This window comes from Xiphophorus couchianus, chromosome 2 (assembly GCF_001444195.1).
Source record: "Xiphophorus couchianus chromosome 2, X_couchianus-1.0, whole genome shotgun sequence".
Taxonomy (NCBI): domain Eukaryota; kingdom Metazoa; phylum Chordata; class Actinopteri; order Cyprinodontiformes; family Poeciliidae; genus Xiphophorus; species Xiphophorus couchianus.
The window spans coordinates 26,425,885-26,448,017 of NC_040229.1; the positions used below are offsets into that span (position 1 = coordinate 26,425,885).

The window sequence follows — 22,133 nt, forward strand, 5'->3', positions numbered from 1 at the left end:
TGGGAAGGAATCCATTACACACCTTATTGGTTATAATGATTTCACTTCACGAGCATAAACGCCAATGAGCCATGAAGGTATCTTGTAATGTGGTTTAGTCTCAGTGGCCAGCTTTCCTTTGGTTCCAAGGGGAATACTGATCTCATGGTGACGGATTGCTCGCCTCCTCTCCAGCAGATATTTACATGAAGCCTATGCAACGCTCGGCATTAAGATACAACTGCTCTGTCTTTTTAGTGGCTCTGACTTGAAGGGGATTCGGTAATACGGCTGTTTGCTTTCCTTCCAAGCATAGCATGAGATGAGCAAAATGAATCTTGTGTCAGCACACAGCTGGAGTCTCTGTGTGTAATGTAGGACAGAATATATACAGTAATCTGGCAAATGCTTTCAAATGGGTCGCAAACAAATCTGTAAATCGGCCGTCTCCTCCACTGGCTGTGCTTTGAAGTTTTGACGATAAGCTTGATTAAAAACAATGCAAAACCTCTAAATATAAACTTGGGCTTTATCATATGTGGAAAATCTTCAATAGCCACGCTGCTGCTGAAGATGGTGATACATTTAAGCGAATGCATGTTCGTACATTGAGGGTGGGCATAAAGAAGCATTTTACAAATGGTGCGATTCTCAAGAGCAGTATTTTGTTTGTATGGCTATGAATGCTGCGTCATGCAGTCACAGCCAAACAGTTTTGTAAAACAGTAGTCATAAATAGATCTTATTGTCACTTTTATTGTTACCACAATACTACCACAGAATATTGTGATAATACTTTAAGTATATATCGCCCACCCATATCATGCGTACAGACATCAATGTTACTTACAAACCATCATTATCACATGCATATCCAAAGACGTACAGTAAATAAATAGTATGGAAAGTGCATAAAATATCTATAAATCAATTGCAATGCTGATAATTCACTCACATTTTCCAGGCACTTTTTTTTTTTACCATAATGCAATGCTCCCACCACTTTCTGTGAGCCTTTGGCACCAAACCATTAAAGATTGAGGGCAGTTAGAGTCCATCTATCTGACCAAATCAATATGCAGAGCGTGAACGCCTGACACTTGAAATATAATACCCCCACCAAATGCTGCACACAAGCAGTCTGTTGCAAATGAAATACTGCACACACTGATATTGCAATTCGATAAATTGTGCAGCTCTAATATAAACACATTTGAATGCATTTTATTCTCTACACAAGCATAGGAGCTTGAACAATAGGGAGAAACTTTGTGTAGCAAAAGAATCTGAGTCTTATAAATTTATAAATGTTGTTCATTTACATATTATCATTGTTGCCCCCTCTCTCCTTTGTTACAGATACTGCGATCCAACTCGCAGCACACATGCTGAGTTACCCATTTTGCATTTCTCCTTGCTTTTCCTCTGTACGCCATGATGCAATCTGGCGGCGGTGGAGATGGGTTGATGTTCAGAACCATCAAAATCGCGTCTGCAATGAGGGGCCCGGGGGATGCAAACTCTTTATGCAGCATTCCCCAAAACAAAGATGCTGTCTCATGCTTCACAACTCTGCAAAATAATCGTATGGCACTTCTCCAAACATTCTGAAGCACAGACACATCCGGGTGTCTTTACATTTATATTTAATTGCAAGCCTGGAAATTTTGCTGTGAGGGCTAGACGAACGTGTGGCATGCAAGTGCCACCAAAAATTGGTAGGCATTGCTTTCTGTCATGAAACAAGAGGAAAATGCATACCATAAGTCCTAAATGAGGTGATAAAAACACAACATCAAAATGTCTCCAATAATGTAGAGTAGGATTGTTTTTAAAAACATTCATAAAACATTACTTTAGTAAGAGTAAGGTGGTGTTCCTCTAGTTTCTAAACCTACATTGTCTAAGACTAAAATATCTCCAAACAATGAACTTGTCTTCCTATAACAGAGACAAAACTTTGCTTTCTTTTAGCCTGCTGACCTCCACTGTGGCACAACAGGTGGAGAAGGAGCAGCATTGCATTAAACTGCTTTATTTAACTGGAAGTAACTGAAAACCCACAACTCTGACATTTTGTGGCATTTTACTGTAAGTACTTTAAAGCACAGGGAAGATAACACTGAAAATGTGAGCAGTTTGGAAACTTTAATGCCTTAAAACCTTAGTATGTGTATTTGGAGACTTTTCTGGTAGAGGACGCATGCTGACTGGTCAGCTGTCTCCATTTTGCCCTGTGGTGTTTAATGTGCCTGAATTTGACAGTCGCATGATGGGCTGTGAAAACGGATTGCTTTTGTTTTATAGAAAGTAGCTGGTATTTTAAATTCAGGCAGATTTCAGATGGAGCCATTTAAAATTACCCTATGAAATGATCTGTGTTTTATTTGGGATCTGCTGCTTCCCCTCTCTGAGGTTTGTGACTGTTGTAAAAGGCTGATTAACATAATGTAGTAAATTTCAGCTAGAGAAACCCAATCCGATAACTAATTCCAATAAATGCCATTATCGAAAAACTGTTTCCTAGTTCCCAACTCACACACACACACAGGTTACAATCTGAACATAATAATTATGTAGAGTTTGACAAAACATAAAGTTCCAAGACTGAGCCGCATATAAGGAGACTTTGCTCTGTCAACAACAGTAGGCTATAATCCAAACAATTACCACTTCCAACTCTCTTCTGCATGCAACCATGCTGCTTGTAACTTCTATGGAGGCAAGTTCAGATACAGGCAGCACTGATATCATAACTGAAAAATCATTATGAGTCAATCATTCCCAGTATGCTACTAGAAGAAAAAAAAGAAGATTTTAATAGCTAATTAATTTTTTTCCCCTCTATCAGGTCCAGCTTCTCGTGACAGACTGGCACATGGAAAACTTCCAGTAATGAGTTGCTGTCTAACAAAGATAAACTCCTGTTGTGTGTGAAAGGCGACTTCGGACAATGGCCGAACCTGATAGTGCGGACGTCGTATGTGGGAAAGCAGCTTATGACAACAAAACAATGGAGAAAGTTGGCTGTGTATGGTCACTTCCATTTGCCAAGAAATATTTCTATCAGGCAAGCCTTCCTGGTCGTGTCTTGGTTTTGGTGTATGCAGTATAGTCAAGTATTTGTGTACTTAAAGGAGTACTGGAGCTTTAGCAGGGTGCTCCGTTGCCTGCCTGGGCATGTTTGTAATACTCTGGTCATCTTAAAAAAAGGATTAAAACCAAATATTCACACATATCCAAACCAATGTCTACAGGTTTTGTAAATCGTGAACTTTTTCGAGTTTTGTCCCTCTACGACCTCCAACTTCATGTGTTGTATTTAGATTTATGTGATAGAAAAATAACAGTGCATACTTATGAACTAAAATGATGCCAGGTTTACAAATTTATAAATAAATATATATATATATATATATATATATATATACATACACACTTCCATAGACGTCTTAATCCCCCTTTAATCATCTGCAACAAAATAAAGTCTAGTGTATGAATTGAGGTGTTCTAAGAAAGCCTCAAAGGTTTGCGAGAGAACATTACTTAAAGACTAAGGAACACACAGACAGATTGAGGATAAAATTGTGGATCAGTTTAAAGGAAAGTTAGGTAAGGTTATGATTATCTGAGCCATTTTTAATCTCTTATCTGAAAATGTACAGAGTATGCCAAAGCACCAAGACATGGTTGTCCATGTAAACCGACAAGCCAGATAATGAGAACATTAATCAGAGAACCAGCCAAGATTTCCATGGTACCTCTGGGAAAGCTGTGGAGATAAACAGCTCAGGTGGGAAACCTGTCAGGAGGACTGGCAGACACGGATCCCACACATGTTGCCTCAAGCTAATTATAGGGGACAGCAAACATGTGAGAGAAGGCACCCTGGTAAAATACCAGCAATGAACGTTTTTGTTCATAGGCAAAATGAAACTGTATATGCAGTAGAAAACCGACTGGGCACGTCTACCTCAATAAATTGCCCTAAGTGTGAAAAGTATTGGGGACAGAAATACCAAACAATGTCACTGAGCAATCAGATCAAAACATATTCACGTGTGATAATGACAGTCATAGTCTAATATTTATTATTGAGAATCTTTTGAATGTTTTGAAAATTGATTGCGATAGCTTGAGTTATTTTGCAAAGAAGAATGGGGAGAAAATGTAATACTAGAGTATTACCAAGCAAAGGGACACCAACATACACCAAGACTTGTCACTGAAACTACAACAAAAAATGCTTCAGCAAAATATTCACTCAGGAGAGTCAAATACCATTTTTCAGATTTCCGGCTTGTAAAACTTAAATAACCTTTTCTTTTCACCTCACAATTATGCACCAGTCTGTATCGGTCTATCATAAAATGAAACATATTTTCAAGGTGTATGAATACTTTTGCAAAACATCAAAGGAACAGGTGGGACGGAGCAGAGAAGGAGGGAGGACAGAAGCAGAGGGCGGGCCTTTCACACTTTACTGACTGAAATTCAATAACTTTATTGTGCGACCTGGCAGCTGCCTGTCACTTGTCAACATGAGTCAGAGTGTGGTTGGTGACAGCGTATCGTCGTGATGGGTATATTAACTGATGCCCAGTAAGACTCCAGCTGCTGGTAATGACTAACAGCTATCAGTAATGGCTCTAAAATGAGCCAGCTCTCATCAGCATATGGAGAAAAGGTCACATTCAGAACTTAGAAGGTAATCTCTAATAGCTGCCTTCCACCGATGCAGCAGAAGGAAATGGACTGGACGTCTTTTTAATTAGTTGGACGAAGAAAACTAATCACAGGATGGGAGGACTGTGATAAACCTCTGCATGCCTCAATGCAAAACTCATAACACAAGAGCGCCTTCTAACTTTCACCCACTCTAAAATATTAATGAAAAACCACATTTGCTTAGACTACCTGCTTCTTAATTGAGGGCAATAAAAAAGATTTTAAAAAAACAAAAACGCTCCGTGGGTTGGTGAAATCCCTGCACAGCTCTCATCCCTCAGTCTGCCGATCCTTGCAATCTTCATCCATCATCTATCAGCACTGCTGTAGCCAGAGGGGAGAGAGCTGCTAAGCAGGGCCTGACTAATGGCTAAACAAATACCATTATCAGGCCTTGGTGGCCAAGCGCTGAGCTACAGGAGCCCCAGAGCAGCTGAGGCTCTTTAATACTTAATCCCTGCCACCCTGCTTTGCTACGGCTGTTCAAAGCTGTGGGCAGTGCGGAAGGTCCCCTAATGAGGAAATAGCCACGAAAACGCGAGGAAGGATAAGGTGGGAATAAAAAGGAAGGGTCGCATATTTAGGCTCACGCAGGCACAATCACTTAGTGTAAAAACTAAGGCGTGAAAAGGCCGTGTTAAGGACGCGTGTGGCCCACTCATCTCAGCCAATATCCCTCTATATATATATATAAAAAAAAAAATATTCAGGGAGAAGTTAATGAGCCTGTTACAGCCCCACACCTCCCCTGACGGGGTGGCTGATTGCACCGCGCGTCTGGAAACAGGAGAGCCGGTGTGTACGTTAGAATGCACATTTCCAGAGGGGACGCCACCTGACCTAAAGCGGTCATTTGCTAATTGTATGTTCCCCAACTCAGGAATGCACATTTACTGATGAACACGCTTTCAGCCACAAATCAGCGCTCTCGGGCCTGCAATCTATCCCACTCGCACTCGACGTCACCTTCCTGCATAAACCCATCACACCCGCCGTAATGTTTCACATGCACACCCCCACAAGCGCAGACAAACACACTCAATCAAGTGTGACTGAGCGGGCGAGCCACTCAATGAGAGTGGGTGATTAGGCCCTCGGAGAGTAGGCCTGACCTTTCCTTCCACATCCAGTCCTCCATGCACATGTGTTTTTATGAGTCAGTGACTGTAAGCTCTCGGGCTCGCGCCACTTCACATCAAATGTCACAGACTTAAATGAGACGCCCAGACAGACAGGATGATGATGGAAGAGGGAGTGGCAGAGAAGGGAAAGAAACAACTGAGGATAAGTAAAATAAGGAAATGTAAGAACGACAGGATTTATTATATTTTTTTGGATGGGAGGGGGTTTACAGTAGCATTACAGTAGGAGGGAAGGAAATAATCCCTTCACCAATCAATCTGCTGTCAGACTCCTCTCTCTTCCTCTCTGCATGAGAAACAGCAAAATATATTTTTACAAGTCCTTGTTGAGTTGAGGGAATTTTGCACAGCCTTCGTGTGTACACCGACCTCCCCATCTGACACCAGAGATAGTCGAGTCTGCAACTTCCACATTCCCGGATTTCAAGACGGACAGAATGGCAGACAGTCTGAGTCAGGACTCAGGGGAAAGGGGTGAGCAAAGGACAAGAAAGTTTTGCTCTGAAGGTTTACTGGACCGCCAACCGTTAAGGGCAATGTTTCCCCCATTATATAAATCCTTGAAATTATTCAAAATACTCCAGAATTAATAGCCTCCAGGGGACTCCTGTATGTGTCCAAGGCTTGTTGTTAACTGAACACACACCACTCTGTATATCATCAACTCCTTGAAGAACAGATCGCTAATGACCTTACCTGGTTAAAAAAAAACAAAAAAAACACACCTGAGGATCCAGCAGAGATGGCACTTCATGAGGAGACTGAAGCAAACACCTCAGAGAGACTGCCAGAGAGTCTCACTGTATTTAAACAGGAAATTTTACATAATATGATCTAACTGACTTAATGCAAAGACAAAAATGATCTCAAAATCAAAATATATTTAAACTATAGCGATAATTAACACTTTGTAAAAATTATGATTTTGATACATAAGCCATGTTTCTTCTGCTGTCTTTAGTTTTCACATTGGCGTCTTTAGCAACTGTGATTTATTTGTAAAGGCAATAAAAAGGCTAAACCATATCAGTAGGTGACCTTTTTCCACAGGTGCTTTCCATATGTAACCATTTAACTTATTTTGATTAATTAGTTATCAGTAAAAATGTCCTGCTTAGTTAGTTAGTCTTGAGCAAATTCAATCTCTTGAGAGGAGACAAACTACACGATGTTCTGGTACAGTCATAATGACTAGTTTAGAAACTTAGAAAATAACTGCTGGATTAATCAAGGATGGAAATCGGCAATTTACATGACCTACAAATATCACCACAGCCCTTCATCAATTAACATTTAGTGAAGCAGGAGCACTCAGATAATCAGAGGTTAGTCAGAGCAGTCTGGGGGAGAAAACAACAAGAAACTGTAAAACGATGGTACCAAACTGAGGACGTTTCTTCAAAATTTACGGTCAGGTTTATAAGTAGGCGAGTGAAAATAGCACACTTTTCCTCAGTACCGGGGTTGAGGGGGCTGAATTATAACTCATTATTACACTCCTTGCCTTCACTTTAACCTCCATGTGAAGAGTTTTGTGTCAATGTTTCACCCCCTTTCAGTGGTTAATTGGGCAAATGCAATGTTGTTAAATGCAGAAAAAATGGTTTCTAAAAGGTATATATTAAAAAAAACTAAATTCACACTGAGGCAAACAGGAATGACTTGATAATAGCAGGCTATGGTGTGTGTTGGTAGTGGTGCGGCAAGTTTCCATCTGTCTCATCTCGCCCTTATCCTCCCTTCCTTTTTTTTTTTCTTTCCCCACCGCCATCGCAACAGATCTCAGAGGAGATCGGCACTCGCTGCTGACGGGCCGGAGGACGTGTGGCGTGATGCCCAGGTTAATTAAGTTTGAAATCGTGGAGATGATCACTGGTGCTGCCACTTGGGCTGCCATCCTCCCTCTCTGTTAATACCAGGGTGTTCAGCTTGTCTGACAGGTACAGGGGGTGTTTGTTTGCATAAGTTTGAATGAGATAAAAAGGTTATTATATGTGAAGAAGAAAAAAAAATAAGAAATGGGAAAGTGTTGGTTCAAATTTAGGCAACTAATCAATTAGGGATTTGTTTTTTCCACCTAAAGGTTGGAGTTGTTGCACATTTCTAATAGACTTCAAACAAAAAGGCAATACATGAGCCCGACTTTCATCCAAGAATTCAATGCATACATACCAGCCATGCAAAAGTAATTGAGTAGCACATTATAAAGTGCTTTGGGGAGTACAGATAAGCTTTAGAAGGCACTAATAGGAGCAGACCATTTACCATTTAATTTATATGTAAAGGTAGTGAGCTGCTGGTGGAAGTAAGGGATCTGTACACCTCATAAAGCACAGGTGAAGTTCAACCACAATGCTATGCATATGTATACACTCCCCTGCTGATAAATGGCTATGATTAGGTTTTATTTTCTGTACACTCCTCTGATTAATTGCCCAATCCATTTCTAATCAAATGCAGATGCACAAAGGTCAGAGGGCATCTCACCGTCTAAAAATAAGCTGCTCTAATCAGGTTGCAGATGGTCTGAGTGATAAGCGGCATTGTGGCAGTTGGGACCAGTTTGTGCAGCACATCAAGAAGTGTCAACGATAGCATCTGTACCTCATCTCTGAAGGGGTCACTGTGCCTTTCATGTCATTTGAACGTCTTGACATTTTGTCACATAGACCCTAAGGTGAGGAGGGAAGAAGAGGACTGTTGCTGGCAGAGGTCAGGCATCTGCTCCAACCAGAAGATAAATCATCATGGGCAAGATTGTCATTAATCTGGGGATTTTAATGATGCATTGGAACCAGTCGAGTTTTCAGGGGGATACAACAAAAATCAAGAGCTTGATGCACAAGTTAGAAAGTGTTGTGGATTTTCTCTAATATAGGCAGATTGAAAATCACACATATATGATTCAACCTCTTCTTGTCAGTATTGCTATCCATTCCCAAAATCTATTACAAAGCGTGTTTAGGATCACTGTCTATTTGGACCACCCAGATGCCTCCAAATGTAAAGCTTCTGACCCAAAATGTGATGGAAGATGAAAGAAAATTCATTAGGATGTTTAGTACCAACACAGGAACCACCAAGGCTGAAGCCCAGTATAAACTGGAAGATGTCGGAACACCAGTGTCAATGTCCACAGTGAATCCAGCTGAATGAATGAAGAACCAGCTTCAAAATCAACACCTTTAAACACATCTGGAACTCACAGCTGTTCACGTGGACAACTCAAATATCGTCTAAAGAAAAGTTTTACTGTCAGACAAAGCAGAGAGAGCGGTTTGGTCACCATGACAATAAGCAAGAGCTGAGACACAGTACTAAATGCCAAGAATGGTGGTGGTAGGATCATAGTTAGGGTTGGTTTGGTAACCAGCGGAGCTATGTCAACATAATGAAGAAAAATTAAATCACTAAACAGATGATTAAAACTTTCACATTTTCAGGTGTTTAGAAGGCAAGTGATAGATTTAGAAAATTCACATCAAAATCCAATCATTAATTGTACAATTCATCATGTTTATGTTTAATCGACCCATCCCGAGAAGCAAGGAATCACGAATAATGCCCAGGATGGTTCTATGTAAATGTCTGACCGGCAGTGTAGGTGAACATGCCAAACACAATGACCGAGGCAGGGACACAAATTTAAGTCTGATGTCTGCAGCTGAAGCCAAGATTTCCATCTATGCCTCCTGAAACTCTCAATTAATAAAATCTGTCTCTTCTTTGGACTCTGTCACCACAAAGCATTCGGCCCGTGAATGCTTTTGAGCCAGGGGGGAATTATCAGCTCTGGCCATCGCAAAACGGAGCATCTCAAGGTCAGGGCCTCTGTTCAATTACATTTCTGATTCCAGTCCACCTTTCTTTCTCCTCTACCACTTATCCACTCCTGTCTCTCTGAGTCTGCCCACGCCGTCACCACTGAATTTCACTCCAGGGCTAACCCCTTATTTCCAGGACAACCACCGCTTTGACACTCATTCATTTCCAATCTTGCAGAGTGGTGGGCTCAATAGAAATTGACGATTCAATTTTTGGAATGAAACTCAAGAAGCCTTTTGGAATCAACTCCCCTACCCCCCTGCACCATCCTGGGTGTTTTTTTTTCCTTTTTGCTTGGGTGCCTGCTCTTCTGCCCCCCGCCAGTCGCTATCTTCGTCCTGGTCTGCTGAGTACAGCCAATTTCTCGGCTTGTATGGAGACGTGGGCGAGATGGCTACCTCAAAGCCCAGTCTAGGAAAGAAAAAAAAAAAGCCCTGCAGCTCCCACACAGTTCTCTCAGACACCTTTTCTCCATGCATGTTCCTTCTGATCAACGAGACTCCCATCAAACGCTTTAAAAGCAAAAGGTTTATTCTCAGCATTGCTCCCAGCAAGATGCTGTGTGGCAATTTAAAAATGATCTATGCAAATGTAATTTCTCTGTGTGTCATCCAACACAGCCAATTAATGAGTAAGCTTCCCCAACCCTACCATAAATTAACGAGGCTAGATATAACTGCTAGATTAATGTGTTTTTCTGGCACTTGCCTAATTGCTGGAAGACTCCGGTGGGGCAGGAGTAAGAAGCTTCGTCTCTAAATGTGACAGAGCGGCTGGAGACGGTGAGGGATAAACCGCCGGATTATTTATGTGAACTCTGTTGTCTCATCCTCTGGTTTGCAGTGAGGAAAATCCAAGTGTCAAAAGCTTGGCTAAGATACCCTGTCGCCAAGGAGCTTGTGTTTAACCCATCAGAAATTATGGGTAACAGTTGCTAGATTGAGTCCATCCTCCAAAACGAGGACATTGGCTTTGGTCAGAATTAGCTACTGGAAAACAAATGCATAAACAGTCGTCGAGGCACATGTGCGCCGACGGTGGAAGTATTAATGAGAAATGGAAACTCGAGGCAGAGGGGAAAGAGGTAAAGGAAATGGAGCGGATGAGTAACCCTCAGTCTAAGTCATGGGAAGGATAAAAAAAAAAGAGAGAGTGGGAAAAAGGGAAAACAAGCTCAAGGAGCCAAAACAGCACATCAGCAACAAGGAGGCCTTTTGTTTTTGCTTCTTTCAACTGATTGTTGGCTTCACAGAGGGTGAGACGGCTAATCCGCTGTGGAAACTAGAGCTGGGAGGATTTGCTCTAAGTATCCTTATTAGTAGGGACGTACAGATATGAGGGGAGCTGGGGTGGATGCTGGGGTAAAGGTTGAGTGGATAAAGTGGAGAGTAGAATAAGTAAGGAGGAAGCAAGCAGCAGGGGAGTGGTGTATTCTGAATACAGTGTAGGTGCCATATGAATCTTTAATATGGAGCCTAATGGTTTGGGAGGGGAGATGGGAGGAGAATATGGGGAGCGATATAAAAAAGAAGAATCTCAGAGGAAGTTACTGAACTCCCTGTATATCAATATACATTAAAGGGATAGTTCTGAACTTTTGCAGTAGATAATTCTCTTGGCTTCTTTCAGTTCATTTAGTATTTAGTCCTGGAGGCTCAGATAAATGGTTAGCCTGAGAGGGGCCAAGACTAAAGTGGACTTCTTCCATTTTAAAACGGCTCCAATCTCTAAATTGTTGTTGCGTTGAATGAGAGTACCAATTCATGAACTTTTAAATTAGAGGTGGGCAAAGATTTTTCCCACATGGTCAGATAAACAGCTGTTACTGTTGTACTCGATCAGCAAAACAAGTTTCATCTACTTCTGGCTATAGTAGACAAATTAACTGGCCAATAAAATGTGAGGCATTATGCTAAAAACTAGAGATTTTTATTTATTTCATGTATTTATTTTAGTGTGGGAACATAAATTCAAGTTGTAATTCTTCAGAATAAAGTGTGCCTAGTGTTCACACAACCTTTTGACTTGTGTAAATAAACATTTAGATCCATGTCATACAATATTTCAACAAAACTGCCCTTCAAAAATCCTGAACTGTCCCTTTATGGCAATCAAGCCTAACTCTCCACACCGCTACTGTTACAGCAGAGTCTCGATTAGCAGCAGAGGATTGTCACAAAGGACATGCTTCCTTTGTTGTCCAAAAAGAGAGAGAGAGAGAGATGGGCCCGATATGCAGATAAAAATAGATGAAGAATCTTTCCAGGTGATAAATTCCCTAATTGTTTTTATAGAGCACACACCCTGCTGGAAGCCTGGCCATGAAAGACTCTTTTAATTACACACACAAGCGCCTAATTAGTTGTATCTGTTATACCAGAGGCTAACATGCATGCAATTAGACCCAAATCAAAAGGACGGTACTTTCAGACGAAGGAATCTGTGCCTCTTTGTTCCTGCCCAGAATTCATCAAACAACAGAGGAAAGTAAAGACAGCACTCAGCTTCCCTAAGCTGCTGGTGCCGGGATCAGCCGGCCATCTTTAAACTAATTAAATATATTTCCTTGTGTGAGTGCTTGAGTGAGTGGCTGCTTGACTTGTCAGTGTCTCCATCTCTCTGGCTCGCTAGCTGATGATGATTGCTTGAAAAATGTTGATGCAATCACAACAGCTCAACAACACTGCCAATAACTGTGGCCTTCGTGAAACAGTTTGTGGATTAAAGCTGGCAAAGTATGGCCTATGGAGCCTGATCCACCAGCTGTCTCTTAAAGGAAGAGAAAGAGATGAGGGGAAAGCAGGAGCCTGGAGTCTGAAGAGTTTCAACGACACCATGAGTTTGCTCTTTTGGCTGCAGCTATATTAAGAAACTGATAAAGTGTTGCCCAAGGGAGTCAAGATACCAGATTTTTAAAAAAAAGCATATGACAGGAGTTCAAGTGATTTTTTTTATTTTTTATTTTGAGGAAATGATTGAACATTAAACTCAGTGGGTGAAACAGAATCACCAGGTCCACAGCAAAAACCATAGCATGAAAACCATCTCTCAAACCTGAAGGTACTTATGCCTCGGGATAAAAGATTAAAAAAAAACAAAAAACTTTGGCATATGACCCATAAAAAGTCTTAAGCATTTATGCTGTGATTATCCCTGTCTACTGTGCGAACTTGAAACATTTTAGTGAGCACATGAATATCTCCGGGGAGGTTCTACAGGTGAGTGAGAAGAGAGCATGCATCTTTTGCTTCATCTCAGAGTGTTTCTCTGCTAGTCGTTAACTGCAGGTCTACTGTTCTCCACAATCACTCCATCAGTGTAAAAGAAAGTAAGTCGAGTGAATCACTGAATTAGCTGCCACTATATGGAGTCCTGCAGTGCTTTTCGCCGTCTGATATTAATGTTAGCGCAGGTCCCTCTATTTGCACCTGCACACCAAATCAGCTACAGTTTTATTGCTTTGCCGTGATTGCTTTTAATGGTATGTGTTTAGCATGTAGTGTGTGAGCCAAATACTCAGCAATCATTCTCCTGTCGCCTGGTCCAAAGCGAACTTCAGGTCACAGCTGATTTCTTCAGGCGGTGATTGGCTCCAGGCATGGATGCAAACCAAACTAATTGTCCCCCTCTTAATTAGTCACATTTGTGTTACTTCCGATACATTAACCACACCGAATTTGTCATTTACTCAATAATGATCACATAGGCAAGGTTTGTAGTGAACACAGGATTGAGTTGAAAGGAAAAATCTAAATTTACCACTTATGTCAATTTAGATTCTAATTAGATTGATTTTGAATCAACAGTACTAAGTTTGTAAAAGCACAAAAAAAGATTTTTTAATGTATTTGTAGATAAATAAAAAAAAAGAGATTTATGAACAAGTCAAATTTGAAATTATAGTGTAAACTGATTAGAGAACCTTTAAGAAATACATTGTGATTTGGTAACAATCACAGTAAAATAAATAAATGAATAAATAAAAGATATAAAGTTCTCCCAAGACTGTAGCAAAAAGCATAAAACATTTGAATGTAGAAGTGTAAAGGAATGTAAATGAAACCAATAGTTTAATGACTGTGTCAGGCAAGAAGGACTTGTTCGGTGTAATATATGCAAACTAAAGAAATATTGTGGTAAGAACGCTGAGCCCTGCTGGATGTCAAATCAACTTGCACAACTTTGTCACCACATTGGTGGTTCAGGACAATAACCTCTTCTTGTAAGATTTTGCTTACAACATGAAAACCTGTGTAAAATCTGAGGAAGAAGGAAAAAAAAGAGAGAAAGAGACGCTGACTTGTCAAATCCACAAAAAGTTCTTCAGGATAATCTAAAAAGAGAACTTAAATGATCTACTCTTCCTGTCTCGCAGAACATCACAACATTTTACAGAACATAAAGAAGAGACTCATCATCAATCATCAAATCCATAGGAAGAACTACAATGTTGTGCACCTTACTCGATAAAAACGAGACTTGCGCACCGATGACAACAGGTACAAATAAATAAGTAGCTGTACAGATGAACATGAGAGTGCGCAAACGGGGTAATGTTCATAAGTGGCACCTGGTCGAGCCGGTCCATTTCCTTGATTGGTTCTATTCTAGCTCTGCAGAGGACCTGCTGGGCTTGTGGCCTGGCAATCCACATCCTGAATAGCACCCGACAAGGCACATCTGATTGGAGCGAGGGATGGGGCAGCAGCGGTGGTGGCTGGGTGGCGGAAAAACTGATTGTTACCATGGCAATTGCAGACCAAGGATCAGGAGGTTAGATTGCATGGCGGGCAGCCCTCGATAGCTACATGAGGGCTTGCATCAGAGTTATTTTCTGCAGTTTATAATCACCGTCGACCAGCATCTCAAGTGGTCTGCGCACACATGGGTATTTACATGCAAGTATTCACAAGTAAGCAAGTGTGCGCTCAGAAGAATTTTCTCCAATCTGTCTCGGAAACTCATCTGGCCTAAGCTTCCAACTGGCAGCGAAATCCTAAAATCCTTCCCGCATCTTTGCCATGAGTGACAATCTTCTTTCACTACATCCTGTGGATTCCTACTTTCAGCAGAAGAAGGAGAAAAACAGAAGAGAGAAACTTATAGAAAGCAGCTTGTGTGAATCTAACAAGAGAATCTTTACAACCCGCTACGCAGTTAATCCGACATTGCTTATGTTTTCATTTTTCCCGATCAATAACCGGTACGTACACTGGCAGTAGTTGTCAGAGTTATGTAAACATGTATTTGGGATGAAATCAATGCCAGTCAGCTTTAAAATAAAGTCTCATTTCTCTGCGATGTGCCCATTTTGCCTCTCCCCTCATCAACTTTTCAGAGTGAATTCTCATACAAATAGAGTCAGGTGTGTCTGGAGGTCGCAACAAACGATTATTTAAGCAATTGGTTATTCTACCAAAGATGATTAATCGATTTAAAAAAATTGGCACATTCTGCAGATTTTATTACTTAACCACTTATACCTTTTTTTTCACAATATTAAAAATAAATTAGAAGATGGAAATAAGTAAATAATTCAAATACTTTTTTGAATAAGGATATAAAAAAGCAATAATAGCATTCCTTCATCATTTGTAGCAAAGGACGCATCAGCATCTTCACTAACATGTTCATCATGTTTTTTGGATAACAAAAGGTGCTTAATAGAAATTTTTTTGTTTGTTTGTTTGTTTCAGTATTTGATCTGTCACTTGAGGATTCCTGAAAGAGCAGATTTTAAGAAAGCGTTTTCATCTTCAATGCAAAATGTATGCATTTCTAAGCCACAGTTTTGGCTTAGTTATTAGTTGTGTTGTTCTTTCAGCAAGTGGCCATTTTTAAAGCCTGTTTACTCCAGTCAACGATTAATCATTGACTAAATTAGCTGATTATTTTAATAGCAGATTAATCACGATTAACTCAATCGCTTCAGCCCCAATTTGTTTAGAGTTTCTTTCTGGGTGGGCGGGTTGTGTTGATTAAGCTCGGTTAATCCCTAGTAACTATCAACAATTACGAGCGCTAAAGGAAGAGTGTTGAACTTAAAGTGCAAAGGGAGGATAGGGTCGACAGGTGACAAGAGTGCATGAAATCAGTTATTGCAGATTGGCTGGGATTTATTTATATGTAAGAGACAGCCTGAGAGAGATTGTCTCTGAGTAAATGTGTGTGAGGGATGCAGGAGTGTAGTCAGAGTAGCTGAGGCCAATCCTTAAAGGGTATCAGATTCTCAGAGAGTCAGAGTGGCAGAGCGCTAACAGACAACATAGCGCTCCTCTGGGGAGACGGATGCACAGCGAGCCTTTAAGATTACAGAGAGAAGCGAGGCAGCAGGTCACGTTTCCCGGGCCGAGGGGAAACATTAACAAAACAAAATCAAACCCAACTTGTGACGAATTTGCTGCCGCTGAAAATAATCTCCGCTGTTCACTTGTTGTGAGGAAACAGTTTTTTAAAGCTGACACAGTTCACCTGAGGGTCACATTAGCAGAGAGAGGAATTGTTTTCTGCTAAATCTAGTTCCGTGCTGCTACAATGACTCCCCGACATCAGGGAAAATACCAGGCTTACACTTTCACTCTGCACAAATTAGACATTTTGTTTTCGCTTCAAATCGATAACTGGAGGAAAAAGTACCCTCTTATCAAATTTAGCTTCTCATGCTGAACCAAATTACTTTTCCATTTAGATCACTTGCTAAGTAAATGAAAGGTTAGCCTTTACAAGAGGGAGCAAGAACCACAGAGCTGTGAAGTAGTAGCTTCCCCTCAAGCAAATTATAATATCAGACCAAGGTAGCCTCACTAATTATGAAATAAAGTTTTCAAATGATAATGTGAATTTGCACAGCACAATTTGAGAAAATAATTACCCCTCTGTCAAATTATGAATTTACTGTGATTAACGTTGGGAAAAGCTGAACTCAACTTCATTAGACAAATCAGTGCTTGGTTACTGTCAGACATGTGAAGAAAGCTTCAAAAATAAATCATGAAATCATTTAGGGTAAAAGATCTCAAAAGCAACTAATCACACCTCAGTGTAGCAACGCTCTTTCTCAGGTTTTGAAACTCCAGTGAACCAAAGTGAGGGACTGAAAGCCACAAAACATGCTGGTGAGCCTTGCCTTGATTAGCCCAGCTACCAAAATTATTACAAGAGTGTGCATCACTGGTTCATGTAAGAGTCTCAAAAACCTTGTTATTCAACAACAAGAAACAGGGTAAAAATGATCATTATGTCAAAATTACAAGGTGAAAACCTCCGCTGAATAAGAAGGAAACACGTCCATTTCAGGATGAAAAACGAACCGAAGCAAACCAGTAAGTCCACTTCTAAACGACAAAAGTTTTGTAATTGGTCTAAATTTCAGAACTTCTCTTAAACAGACAGTTCATGTTTGAATACCTTCCTGAATTTAAATAGCTCAATAAAAAAAGAAAAAAAACTCCACAGCAATTAAAAGACTAAAGGGAGTCATTTCTGAAGCTCGATAGCAGCTGCTGCCATCAGCACAGTCTGTCAGTAGGTCAAGAGAGCAAATAAACGGTGAGGCTGGTTTGGACAATAGTTTTATCCCAGAGTAAATACAATCATCTGAAGTAAGTTTTGGTATCAGAGATATAAAATAAGACAAAAACTGGTGTGACTTCTACTACTAAAAATGCAAAAACAGACAAAATTTCTGAAGTGTCAAGAACTTCGATACTACACACAACGTTCTGTGAAGGGCCATGACCTTGCACAACTCAAGAGATCGTTTAAGATTTACCTTGGTGTGTCACTCGAGATCTCTTTACAGCCTTGCATGCTCAACATCCCAAACCAGGGATTGAGAGGAAAATTCAAGGGATTACAGATCTGTTTCTTTGGTTCTCATTAAAGCGAATCAGAAAACCGAAACAAAAGACAAATAGCCAAAACCTTCGCATCCACCTTTTAGATGTTAAAGATTTGGTAAACAGGACACATACAAGTACGGTAATTCCTCATGAATAAACAAATGATCTGACAGACTGATATGACAGAGATGCATGAGCTTTTATGTGTTCGCTGAGAGTCGCACTGACAACGTATCGGGAAAGCATAAATCAAGAGGCAGCTTATGACTGCAGGGTGGACATCACAGAGGGCGCTTTTTATCGCAGAAATATGGTTAATATATAAGCTCTTTATCCTATACAAGGCTGCAGTGTGATTTTTTGCCTGACACTGCGGAGCACTGAAATCCTCTTACTTTCATCTGGATGAGGTCAGCAGCAGAAACGGACAGAGTTCAGACAGATGAGGTCTGAGGGACCGAGGCAGAGGGGACACGAAAATAACGAGAGAAACATCGCAAAATGCAAGAGATAAAGATGATGGGTGAAAAGAAGGAAATCTGCCCTTATATAAAATGTCAATAAAATTGTAATTCTGAGAGAAAACATTGGAAAAGGACCAGAGAGATCAAAATCTTAAGTATGGCTAAGCAGACCGTATAATGTTAAGAGTAATACATGATATATTGTCGCGCACTTTACGTTTTTAAAGCCATCAGACCTAAAAAAAAAAAAATTATAATGTTCATCTGATTACTTTTTTACTCTGAGTAGAGTCGGGTTTGCTGACACTTAGTCTACAGGCCAAGAGGATATTTCCCAATCGATACCGAAACTGTCACAAGATGCATTATGATAGCAGCCACTGCAATTGCTGAATAAGGTTTTTATAATGAAATTATTTACTTTAAGATATTCATGATGTTTTCAAAGTTTCAATGTTGGATTTTAAAAAAAGTATTTTTAAAAAGCACTACGAAATGGATTTATTTATAGCCATTTGAAGATTGAGCTGCATGTTGAATTTGCACACACAGGCCAATATAAGACGATAAAAAAAAATCTATTTTATGTGGTAAGTATTTCAAAATATTGCCATACATATGGTCAATAGTACATCCCGTAAAGTTCATATAATTTATGACAATAGGAAAAGTGCATCTAAGTACATGCTGTTTAAAGCGTTTTTAAAGGTAAATGGTGGGAAATTTTAGTCTTTGTGGACAAAATAGGCAAAGTTAGATTTTTTTTCTCCATTGCTGATCAGCAAGTCGAATCCTGTCTGGTTTTTCAGCAATATTGTCAAGAATGTGATTGATAGAACTATAACCATCAGTTTATGGAGGAAAACACAATTGAAAAAACACCTGTAGGTTCATTTTAATTCCTAAAATTAACCACAAATCAGTAGTATATATATAATAAGATTAGAAAAAATGGAAGGTTGTTTTTACTGTTAAAGATATCCTTTAAGGGGCGTGCTGTGGTGGCGCAGGGGGATAGCACGCCCCACGTTTGGAGGCCTTAGTCCTCGACGCGGACGTCGCGGGTTCGACTCCCGGTCCCAGCGACCTTTGCCGCATGTCTTCCTCACCCTCCTTCCTGTCTGCTTACTGTCGAAAAAATATGAGCCACTAGCGCCGCAAAAACTCTTCGGAAAAAAAAAATGGAAAAAAATATATATATATCCTTTAAAACTCCTCCTTATCCACAACATAAACCAACAATCTCCTGAAGACTGTATTCACTCTGGATAAAACATGTCAGTGTCTTCTGTTACTAAACTTAGATGAAACTAGTCTATTTATGCAGCAAATATCTGTAGTATGATGATGCAGTTCAAGACCTTTAATGTTTCTCCTTAGAATCCCTGAGTACATGTGTAGTCAAGTCATTTAAGGGCAATTTTCTCTAAAAATACTGAAACAATCCTTAGCAAAAGCGTGCTTCCACTGACAGATTGTAAAATTAGATTTTCAAAACCATTTCATGTCCACTCTAAACTCTACTTATAACGTGGCAGTGCAAATATGCTAAATCAAAAAATACATTCAGTATTTAGATGAAAAAACTGCCCTCTGTATTAATTGAATAAAGAAACTTGCTTCCTTTGGCCAAATTAGAGCAAGGGTTCTGCTCGGATGCACCTGCACACACAGACATCTTCTAAAGAGCTGATAGACTCTACTTTGTCCCGTTTCCCCACCGGGGTGGTTAACTCTGCTGCCCCTGAACACTGATGGCACCTCTTTTTCCCCTTGCTGGGGCCACAGGGTCTTCTGTAGAACCGACGGGTCACCAAGCAGCGTTTGAAGTCAAGCTTTGATAAACGAGTCTCTCTTTTTTTCCACTTCACTGCTCAGATCTTCAGGAACCAGTCTGCTCCAGTATCTCCCACTACCCCAATCCTCCTCCTCTAACATCTACCCTCTAAGCTCCTGCTATCTTGCTCTTAGAAATGAGGCAGGCAGGCGAAAGGGGCCCCTGCTACTCTCCATTTTGGGAGCGCGCTCGCACGGCCCTGACAACTATCTCCTCCCTGCGACAGGCAATCCTTCTCCGCAGGGCTGCCCAAAGAAAAGTGTTGATGCTAACAAAATGCATGACAGCCACTCACTTATGTTAACAGCCAGCGCACACAGCGGAGCAGCATCCCTCTGCTTGCGTTTGGTTTTATTTTCAGTCACCCCGTCTAACATCTGAACTCTGCATTCCCGTGGGGGGAAGACGAGAGTTGACAGTGAGCCAGACGACTCCGCTCTGCCAGAGATTTCAACTTTTTGTCCCGCGGGGAGCGATGGGTGTGTCAGCTGGGATATAGCATAGAGAGAGAGGGGTGGGGGGGGTTGCAGTTTAGCAAAGGGTGGGAAATTGAAGAGACGCAAGAGAAGAGACCCATCAATATTCTGTCATGGCTGCCTGGGAGAGCTACTGCTGTAGAAATGCTGAGATAACACAAGACAGACACATTCATTTCCTTGATTTTTTAAATCAGACAGGAAAACAACAGAGGGGCAGGGAGGAGTTCACTGAAAGTGATTGGTAAAAAAAAAAAAGAATAATCAGATAAATGGAGGGCTGCACAGTGGCGCAGTTGGTAGCACTGTTGCCTTGCAGCAAGAAGGTCCTGGGTTCGATTCCCGGCCGGGGTCTTTCTGCATGGAGTTTGCATGTTCTCCCTGTGCATGCGTGGGTTCTCTCCGGGTACTCCGGCTTCCTCCCACAGTCCAAAAACATGACTGTCAGGTCAATTGGTTTCTCTAAATTCTCCCTGAGTGTGTGTGTGCATGGTTGTTTGTCCTGTATGTCTCTGTGTTGCCCTGCGACAGACTGGCGACCTGTCCAGGGTGAACCCCGCCTCTCGCCCGGAACGTAGCTGGAGATGGGCACCAGCAACCCTCCCGACCCCATTAGGGACAAGGGTGAACAGAAAATGGATGGATGGATAAATGGAGTTCTAGATGTTTAATTTATTCATCGTTGTGATATTTATCCAACCTTACAATGAGAAATCAGATGATGACAAGACTCTAGTCTCGTCGTCTGGTTTAGGTTTCATGAGCAAGAACACTCTTCAGTGGGGAAACTGCCTCAGTTGGCCATTTGTCAGGAGAAAATGTTGATCCAATTAAACACCAGCCACAACATATTGATCTCAAGTGTATGAAATAAATGGCTTAAGAATACCGTAAGCAAGTAAAGAGCAGTGAAAGTCATCTCTAACTGCTGCCATAACAATAACTGAGGAGAAAACTCAAAGTAGAACAAGGATCTGACAGGACAAAAGAAATACAGTATCTTTATTTGATTATTTTTACATTTTTCTCTATTTAAGGTATTAAGGATTTGTAATCGCTGGCTGCCAACAAAAATTTGACCCCAGCAGGAATGTTTACGCAAAGATACTTGAAGCTAAGTTTGTGTTGTTAACTTAGGTAAATGTGCTAATCACAAATTAAAAGCATTGAAAATAACTTTACAGGCATCAGCATCATCTGTTCTTGGCATCATTTGATTACAATAGAAAATCACTATTTTATTGAACTGCTTGTTTCAACCTGAGCAACACTAAGAAAGAAACCATTTTTAAAAAGAAATACGCAAAAAAAACGCACATCGTCATAAAACAATTATTGTTCTTGGAGAGGAAAATACATAAAAAATAAAAAACTAAGGTTTCAAATAAGCCTGAAGTAGAATTGATATTAGTGGCCTGAATTTCTCTTAAATTAATCACTGCAGACAGAAGCACCTTAAAGGATGCTTAGCTTTTTGCCTTTTTTTAAAAGAAAAAATGTTTTTGTACTTTCCTGTTATTTATAATGAATGTAGTGGCTCTCAATGACCTATCAGTGCAGCCAGCGTGGGAGACATTTGCTTGTGAGAAAATAAATTATCCAGTTTCAGCAGTATGAAAGGAGGAATGACAGTTTCCATGGACCATTTATCATCAGCACTTACAATGCAGGTTCAGAAGATAGGACTGGGAAAATAGAATCCATATAAATTACCCTCTTTTCAAAAGTAGAGCTTTAAAAGTAAACTATAACTGCTTAAATATAGCCCACTCCTATTAAAATGCATTACAGCGGCATTCTGAAAAAGCGTGAACCTTAAAAGTTTGTTCTTCTGACTCATT

General features: G+C 40.5%; 1 protein-coding gene across 4 annotated transcripts in view; it reads right to left on the reverse strand.

Annotated features, from left to right (window-relative positions):
* The window catches only part of plxnb2b (plexin b2b), a 155,262-nt gene that overhangs the window by 60,181 nt on the left and 72,948 nt on the right, over positions 1-22,133 (reverse strand). Inside the window, exon 1 of one of the 4 annotated variants that reach the window (XM_028003495.1) lies at positions 20,112-20,208. The exons of the other annotated variants lie outside the window; for them this stretch is intronic. Coding sequence (XP_027859296.1) covers positions 20,112-20,193 — 82 coding nt within the window. The 5' untranslated portion in view covers positions 20,194-20,208. Of the gene's footprint in view, positions 1-20,111; positions 20,209-22,133 lie in introns of those variants that run through there. 4 annotated transcript variants of the gene reach the window in all.